This window comes from Brassica napus, chromosome C1 (genome assembly GCF_020379485.1).
Source record: "Brassica napus cultivar Da-Ae chromosome C1, Da-Ae, whole genome shotgun sequence".
Lineage (NCBI taxonomy): Eukaryota > Viridiplantae > Streptophyta > Magnoliopsida > Brassicales > Brassicaceae > Brassica > Brassica napus.
Genome location: NC_063444.1, coordinates 29,107,157 through 29,116,245, shown reverse-complemented (window position 1 = coordinate 29,116,245; position 9,089 = coordinate 29,107,157). Strand labels below are relative to the sequence as shown.

Genomic DNA, 9,089 nt, shown 5'->3' with positions numbered 1-9,089 from the left:
AGTCATTGAAGATCCAGAAGATGCTTCCGAATGATTTGACATATGTTGCTTGCTCACAAGATAAAATGGTTATACGGTTTTCACCAGCCAAAGGAAGTTATTGGCATGAATAAAAGAGATGTTGGTTGACTGATCACCCACTATTCATCTTTATAATCTTGGTGAATTCACGTCTTAAGTCTTTGATGATTACAGAAAATTCATTGGGATAAGTGTTAAAGATTTTGAGCAACACTAATTCGCATCAAGCCAACAACTAATCACTAGTTCTCCTCATCATTAGTATTGGGTCAGAAACCAACCAGTTGCTCCACCGCAGAGCTTAGTTAAGATGTTTTAATAAGGTTGGAAATATATGTTGGATATGAATCTCCGTTGATACTTAGGTATCTAAAGCCATCCCAGAAAGATATAAGTAAGGCTCGATATGATTGCTAAAATTTAATTAGTATTTCCAACATAAGGAGGGGGGGATAAAGAGCTGGTAAAGAAAATAAGCTGATATTAGTTATCATTGATCCTCGGACTAAAAAAAATGTCAAATAGAATTCCAAAAGATAATTCAATTAATGCGTTTAGTAAAGCAGTTGCCAGACACATTTGTTGACCCAAATAAATATAGTGATCAAGTCACATATACCAGCTTTAAATGCTCCATTAAAAATATATGTTTCTAGAAGAACAATATCAAGATGCTAGTCACGTCTGCAGCGTGGTAGGCTTGTCGGTTCCTAAGATAAGAATCCTCGTATATGAAAAAGAGCATATATTGATAATGGTCAAAACGAGGCAATAGAGTTTTTGAATGATCTCCAAAAGAGACATTAAACATGACTGAAAGAAATTCAGGTACCTGAGACAATGAAGAGATCTCAATAATCTATGTCATGTACGCAATAAAATAGAACCAATAAGCAAATCGACGTCGATGATTTTTTTGTCTACAAAGTAGCATTTGATATGATGAATGAGAAAGAGGATCATGAAATAAAGTCTATTGAAAAGTGTACACAAAGAGATGATTGGCCAAATCAGAAAGAAGCAATAGACAAAGATAAAACACTCTTGTAAAAGAGAGTGGTATTTGGACCAGTAGTCCATACACTAGAAGGTGTAAAACAAGTGAGATAGAAATGAGCCGTTGCACCAAAGAAAAATCAATATGAAATGGATTGTGAAGAGACATAGTCGCATGTGGTAGATGCAACTACTTTCATGTTCCTTATTAGTCTGGAAATAAAGAAAGAACTTGAATTATACAACCCACTGGAAACTAATAATCCCTAAGAGATTGAATCCCTAAAAGATAAAATCCCTGAAGGATTGGTGATATCAAAATCATGTTCCCGGGAACTTTAACTATTCGATCGAAATATGTTTTATGGGATATATGAAATATTTGAAGTTAATCAATACATCTTAGTTGGTCAAAAAAAAAAATCAATACATCTTTATATTTAGGGAAATACCCTAGGATAGCATTAAAAAAGTTTTTGTTACAAATATAGGCTCTAAAGATAAAAATGACCAAAATGTTTCATTAAAGAGGTAAATGTACACTTATACCTCTAGGGTTAAAAGCTTAGGGTTTAGAGTTAAGGGGTGGAGATTTGGGATTGAGATTTAAAATTTTATAATATAAAAAATTTTAAAATAAAAATTTTAAAAATAGATTCAAAAAGTATTTTCGAATTACAAAAGGAAAATTTGAAAAAAAAAATTTAAAAAAAAACTCAAAATTTGTTTTTATATAAAAAAGTTCAAATTTGAAAACATATAATCTAAAACTATAAAAAATTATTTCTTTTTAATTTTTTAAATTTTTTTATTTAATTTTTTTATTTTTGTATATATCTAGGGTATTAGGGTCATTTTACCTATTAAATGAAACATTTTGGTCATTTTCCTCTTTGTAGTCTATTTTTGTGACCAAAACTTAAAAATAGTCTATTTAGGAGAATTGCCCTTACATTTATCAAGAAATTATATAGATCAATAGAATCATTGATTTGAATATAATCAAAAACTCATGAAGAGTTATAGAAAAATTGTATTTTGGAAGAAATCTCTTGACAATACCATATTGTCTTTATGTATTCCAAACTGGAGATCTAAAATGAGATCTTATCGTAAAGATCCTTGAAGGATTTTATTTAAGATGCTCATATATGTTTGGTCTTGAAGTACCATATTTAAAGTGTTATTGAGCAAATTACTAATCTTTTTCACAACTAAAACATGTAATTTCATATGACAAGAAAGAAAGTTATTAGTAACTTTCATAGTTACGTATGAGTTACTCGTATGTACAAGACAAATGTCTAGACGATTGTATGTAAGAAATTTGGTTTGAAATCCAAATAGACCAAGAAAATATTGTCTATATCAAATAAGAATTGTGGACCATAAGTGTATAGACCTTGAATACTCTAATGGAAAGAGTATTATGATATTCTCAATTTCAAAAAGAGATTTATCTGATTGGAATGCATATCCTGAAGATATTGCTTTCCGGGGAAGAAATGTGAAATATGTGTGGTTGTACTCTTTCCCTTATCATGGTTTTTATCCCACTGGGTTTTTCCATGACAATGTTTTAACGAGGCAACAAAGAACACACAAATGATAGACACCCGAAAGAATTATTATAATTTCAAAGTTGAAAGTCTATCACAGATCTAAAGTCTTTGAAGTCAAGAGAATCGAAGAAAAGGATCAAATCATATCAAGACTCATACACTGCAGAAGAATGGCGATGTTCGTCCTACAAGTTCATTCAGGTGAAAATTTCTCTGACTTATTCACCAAGGCGCTAACCACTGTTCTTTTCAAGAAGTTAGTTCATATTATCAGACTAAGTCATCTTAAAAATCTTGACGTATGTACACATGAGGGGAAGTCATTACGCGTTGCACTATTTCTCTCTTAACCATGGTTTTTTCCACTGGGTTTTCCTGGAAAGGTTTTTAACGAGGCAGCATCTACGGCGTTTTGAAAAGTAATTCACAAAAAATAATTAAAAATTACGTATTAGTTCATCCAGTGGTTTAACCGATCGCCGGATTCTGGGTTTTAACGGTTTTTGTGGGTTTTACCGGGTTTTTAAATAATGAGATTTTCCTAAAATCCAAACTGGATTACATACCGAATCACCGAATTTACCGGATCGACTGGGGTCCGGGTCAGGTTTCAAAACATTGGTTTTTGGCATTGAAGTAATGGTAGTTTACAGATTGAATGCAACAAATTAAATTAGTTTTAACATTAATTAGTTTGAAATTGATTTAGGTATGTTTTATGGTTATTTTAACTTTTAGAAAAATAATAAATGCTAAAAGTTAAGATTAAGTAGTTTTCAATGGCATTGAAAATTAATTTAAGAATAAGTTTATATTTGTACTTCAGTTTTCATAATATAGATGTCTTTGAATATTGGTTCCATGTAATATTATTTGCTACAAATAGTTCTCAACTCCTAAAAGTGGTTTCCAAATCAGAAAAATGAACATAAAGTTATTGAAAAAAAGTTTTAACCACTCAGATATTATTCATATACCTGAATGCAAAACAAGATAGCGGACAGTCTAATACACAGTGCCATGAAGTTATTTCTTTGTTTATTTTGCTAACAAAAAAAAATATTAGTTTCATGTAATATTATTTGCTATAGATAGTTCTCAACTCGTAAAAGTCGTTTCCGAATCAGAAAAAAATGAACATAGAGTTATTGTTTTTTTACGATGATTTATTATGACATTATATTTATGAGAAAGATTACATAGATAATCGACAACCGACAATACTACCTGCCTTCTGAAGATCTACGCCTAACTGCATCATCTGAGCCGTCATATGAAGATCCATTCCTGACCAGATTTACTTGCACCATGTTGAAGCTTCCTTGCAAATCTTTCTTTTTGTAGTCTGCACTAATAAATCGCTCTTCTCTGGGACTTGAAACCTGGATTTTCTGTAATCTGCAAGAAATTGCATAGCATGAGATTCGAACATTAGACCTGGGTGTAGAAACCTTTAAACGTTAACCAATAGACTACGGTGCTTCCACGTGAACATAAAGTTATTGAAAAGAAGTTTTAACCACTCAGAAAAATAAACCTGAATGCAAAACAAGATAACGGACCGTATAGTACACAGTGTCATGAGGTTATTTCTTTTGTTTATGTTGCTAAAAAAAAAAAAAAAAAGTCTTTGAACATTAAAAAAGGTGAACCCTAGAGAAGTGAAGCATTTTAAATTCCCTTGTTAAATTACTTCTATTAAGATAGAAACGAGTGGTTAATTTTCTACTGAATAGAATTTCTTCCTCCTGCGGCGACAATAAGCTAATAAGCATGGCAGCCGACGATTCCCCGGGGCTGAAATCTCTGGAGGCGTTGATTGGTGGTTCTCTCCCGGAGAATCTCTCGAAGCTATCTTCTACTTGTCTTGCAATTCCAGCGAATAAGGATTTCCATTTTCTCTGCAATTTCGATGAGTTCAAGCTTCGGATTGATGAGATTTCAGGGAGCTCGCAGTGTGTTCTTGAGACGATCGGTGGCTTCTGTCGGAAACCGATGAGATATTCAGGGGATGTTGTAGGAGATGATGCGTATGACTGGCTTGTTAACCTGAACGATGAAGTTCTCCAGAGAATTGATTTGGATTTGGAAGACACAATGAAGAAGGAAACTGATTCGAAACATGGAAAGGCAAAGGTTTCGTTTCATATAGCAACGATAAAGAAGCCTCAGGAGGAGTATAAGATTTTGGTGAACAACGCAAATGTACCGTTTGAGCATGTTTGGTTGGAGAAGAAGGAGAACAATCTAGGCTTTATTCATCCACTGGTTAGTTAATATCTGGAGACTGAAAAAAGTAGTTTTTCTTATCTAAACATCCAGAATTGTAATCTTTGATCTTCTCTTCTCTTTTGATATGTGTTTGCAGGAGAAACTTTCAGTGATGGACTTTGTTGATAAAGATATATCAGAGATGAAACCTGTTGAACCCCTCTCTTTGGAAGGAATTCCATTCAAGCTTGTTGAAGAAATCAATGATCTGAAGGATTTAGCTGCGAAATTGTCTAGTGTTGATGAGTTTGCTGTAAATACCTTCCTCTTTCTTTCGTTCTTTCTCTTTTTTTTTTCTATAATAAAAAGAAATGTGCAATGCAGTGGAGGCTGTAAGAGTTTGATTATGCTATGAGTTTTGGTCAAACTATAAGAAGTTTCCTGAAACTAAAATGGATGTGAACTATCAGTATGCTAGTCAGTTTTAGTAACGGACATTTATAGTTTCCCCTATATGTCTCTGCCCCCACTACATTTGTTACATTGACAGACAGAAGTGATGAGTTAGTGATGTTGGTTCTCTTTGATAGATCATGCTTAACCTGAAGTTTCATTGTTTTTGTTTGTTTTGTAGGTTGATCTGGAGCATAATCAGTATAGGTCTTTTCAAGGATTAACATGCTTGATGCAAATATCTACCAGAACGGAGGATTATATAGTCGATACATTCAAGCTTTGGGATCACGTTGGTACATATCTCAGGGATATCTTCAAAGACCCTAAAAAGAAAAAGGTTTCCTCCAAAATGCCTAAAGTTTCTTTCCACAGATCCCCTAGTATATGACTACTGCAACATAAACAAATTTAATTTAACTAGGTTATGCATGGAGCAGATCGAGATATTATTTGGCTTCAACGTGACTTCGGCATATATGTTTGCAATCTCTTTGACACAGGACAGGTTTGATTTCTGCTGGAGTTTGTCTTCGCAAGCCATGTTACTTGTAGGCGCATAAAACCACCTTAGCAAAACAAATTTTGAATGTTGACGAATGGAGAAAAGAAAATATAATTTTTCAGACACTTTGTTATTTTGTCCATTATCACGACACTGGAATAGCATTCACCCATTTGCGCAGGGTCATTTAGTAAATTTCTTGACGTTCTTCTGGCTATGAGATGATGGTTTTAGTTAGAACTTAGAAGGCACTCAGTTTCGAAAATACTCTCCAGCGCTGCTCTTTGTTTTCTGTCAGTCTTTTTGTGGGAATGTTGATTTTCTTGAATTTCTCAGGCCTCAAGGGTGCTAAAGCTGGAGAGAAAGAGTCTTGAATTTCTTCTGAAACATTATTGTGGAGTTGCTGCAAATAAACAGTGGGTCATAATTCAGCCTTTGTTAACCTTTCTTCTTAAGCACACTCTCATCTTCTCACTCTTCGTTCAACGTCTGTTATCCTAATTGCCTGCAGATACCAAAATGCAGACTGGAGAATACGACCCCTTCCAGATGTAATGACAAGGTTAGTATATTCTCTACTCTCTCTAGTCTCTCGTTATTGTTATGCATTGGGTGAGTAGAGCTCATGCTTTTTAATATGGTGGCAGATATGCTAGAGAAGATACACATTATCTTTTGTATATTTATGATGTAATGCGAGTAGATTTGCACACGGTAGCAAAAGAAGACGAGAAACCTGACTCCCCTCTGGTAGAGGTGATAATCATTAGCTATTCGCAAGATCTTCTACCCAGTATTATCCTATCTACGATTTGCCTTCTATATTTCGTTGCATTCAGGGGATGCATCGTGTCCTTCTTTGGTTTTTGGATAATTATTTTGACGAAATTGCTGGTGTTAACAGGTTTATAAGCGCAGCTATGATGTGTGCATGCAACTATATGAGAAAGAGCTTCTGACTGAGAATTCATATCTTCACATTTATGGGTTTGTTGCTTGTTGTCCTCTTCTTGAAAGAAAATATACTCTTTAGTTTTATTGGTTGGCTGTTGTACATGGTTTTTGATTATCCCTTGATCGTTTTCTACTTTTTATCTAAGTGCAGTTCCCAGTTAGATATTACCCTCTGTGCATGATGTAGCTACCTAAGACTAATCTCTAGTATATGTTTCCGTTTGGGCATTTTCAGGGTTCAGGCAGCTAATTTCAATGCGGTTCAACTTGCCATTGTTGCGGTATTTTCTCAACTTGCGCAAATACCGCAAGGCACCCTTTATCATATTATCATATGGAGCTTACTCAGTAGTTGCTGCCTTGCAGGGGCTTTGTGAATGGCAAGATCGGATTGCACGAGCAGACGATGAGAGCACTGGTTATGTATTACCAAACAAAACTCTTCTTGAAATAGGTAGATATTTTACTTTCACATATCCAGGTTTTTGGATATGATCTCTTTTATCTTGGAAATAAGTGGTTTGGACTAGGTCCTGATTTGTTTTAATTAATAATAATAATAGCGAAAGAGATGCCAATTAATGTGGGAAAGTTGCGACGGTTGTTTAAGTCAAAGCTTCCTTACATCGAGCGTAATGTTGACGCGGTGATCAGTGTCATCAGGCGATCAATGCAAAATGCAGCGGCGTTCGAGCCAGTTGTTCAATCCTTAAAAACATGGCATCCTGGAACGGTAAGACATTTGTTATGTTCTGAATTGTTATTATTACTATTTTGGGGGGTTTTTCCTGTTTATATTAACACTAAAATCTATCTTTGCTCTTGTATCCTGCGGTGGCTTATGGCAGTGTTGTTTTATAGAGTTTTTGGAAAGAAATTATGTATTTTTGAAATTTAAGGTTTCAGTTGGGAGTATGTGCTTTTTGAAATGCGTTATTGAATTGATAAGTTTTTAAAGACCGTATTTTAAGTATAAAGGTTTATTAGTATCTAAATCCTGCACCGTTCGAATGGTGGTCACTAATCCAAATTCCTAGTAGTTTAGTGGCGCATAACCTTGAGATCATGATTTGTTTTTCTACTTTCGCTATGGGTGCTTAGGTCTTTGAGAATAATATTGAAAGCACCGTTGAGGAAACATGCACAGAAGCTGTTGTAGCTTCTTCTCTGAGTTCAAAGAAGTTTTTGCAGGTTGAAAATGACATCGGGGGCGTCAGGACCACAGTCTCGCATGGTTCAGGAAAGGTGAACCTCTGTTATAAATTATTTGTCGTTTTCCCAAATCTAGGACACAAAAAGACATTATAATATTTTTGTTAGGTTAGTGTGGATGTTTCGGAGGAACAAAGCGGTGGTTTTGGAGCTTTGCCTTCAAAGAGGAAGTTTGGAAATGAGAACAAGGTGATAACTAATGCTTACATAGAGATTAAGAAAAAGCTTGGATCAATCGGTTATTACCAATCTATTGAGAATATGCAGGCAAATGAAGAGGTCAAAGTGTCCAAGTCAAAGCCAGCATGTGTCTCTAAGCCAGATGAGGTAATTATTCTATCGGATGACAATGATGAGTATGGTGAAGAAACATCGGAACCCGAAGATGCGGCGGATAGTGTTTCAGAAACGCCTTTTAAGGGACCGGATGTATCAATTAACGTGAAGACATTTGGTCCGGATATTATCGTGTTAGATGATGATGACTCAGATGATGATGACTCGGATAATGACTCAGAAGCTGGAGATGGTAGGGAAAGGGAAGTTGAAAGGATGAATAAGATAAGTGAACAGCAGGGGAAATTCATGAGTTTGAAACCGGGCTTTCTCAACATTTAGCTGTTTGATTAGCTTTTGTAGTACAGTGTTTCAATGAATTTCTGTCCCTTATTTTGTATTTCTCGTTTGTATACAATGTATTTTGACTTATATATTAATGTACTTTTAGTGTTCCCAAAATATTGTCCCGTAAGTTTCTGTGTATTTCATTAATCATAAGTGTTTCCTTTATATAGGGGTTACAAGATAGATGAAAGGAAAAACATAATATGGAAAGTGTACAAATACAAGGAAAAAGGAAAAGAGTTTCATTTTCTCCTAAACCGTCTCTCTCTCCTCTTCTCTTCACGCGACCGTCTCTCTCTCTAGGGTTGGCCGACACTCCCTCTAGGTGTCGGGCCGGTTATGGACATCCACCAATTGATTTATAACACTCCCCCTTGGATGCCATAATTATACAGGGATTGTAATACGCTTAATGTTGTCTCATTAAAACCTTATCAGGAAAACCCAGTGGGACAAAACCATGATGAAGGAAAAAGAGTACAACACGCACTACTCCCCCTGATGTGAACCTCAGTGGAGGTCCTTCAGCCTACGCATCCCAATCTGATGCG

The 9,089-nt window shown here is 35.0% G+C and overlaps 1 protein-coding gene across 4 annotated transcripts; it reads left to right on the top strand.

The window, feature by feature from the left end:
- The first annotated feature begins 4,257 nt into the window (after positions 1-4,257).
- Positions 4,258-8,652, top strand: LOC106436830 (protein RRP6-like 1). Of its 4 annotated transcripts, none has more exons than XM_013877778.3 (14): positions 4,259-4,847; positions 4,948-5,103; positions 5,425-5,583; positions 5,668-5,751; positions 6,085-6,164; positions 6,260-6,310; positions 6,396-6,504; positions 6,653-6,735; positions 6,938-6,983; positions 7,069-7,156; positions 7,266-7,435; positions 7,804-7,947; positions 8,023-8,103; positions 8,182-8,652. In XM_013877778.3, exons 1-14 carry the CDS (start codon positions 4,353-4,355, stop codon positions 8,530-8,532), a joined length of 2,097 nt encoding a protein of 698 aa, XP_013733232.2. In that variant the 5' UTR covers positions 4,259-4,352; the 3' UTR covers positions 8,533-8,652. The 4 variants fall into 4 exon arrangements, with proteins under 4 accessions (XP_022550773.2, XP_013733232.2, XP_022550774.2 ...); XM_013877785.3 differs by having other exon boundaries at positions 4,261-4,847; positions 7,894-7,947; XM_022695052.2 differs by having other exon boundaries at positions 4,258-4,847; positions 8,023-8,652.
- The last annotated feature ends 437 nt before the right edge of the window (positions 8,653-9,089 follow it).

Bases quoted from the DNA above. Each gene is read 5' to 3' on its own strand.
- LOC106436830 (XM_022695052.2), top strand. From the start codon at position 4,353: ATGGCAGCCGACGATTCCCCGGGGCTGAAATCTCTGGAGGCGTTGATT. The intron at 5,104-5,424 runs GTAAATACCTTC...TTTGTTTTGTAG, and splicing joins CTAGTGTTGATGAGTTTGCT to GTTGATCTGGAGCATAATCA. The intron at 6,505-6,652 runs GTGATAATCATT...TGGTGTTAACAG, and splicing joins CTGACTCCCCTCTGGTAGAG to GTTTATAAGCGCAGCTATGA.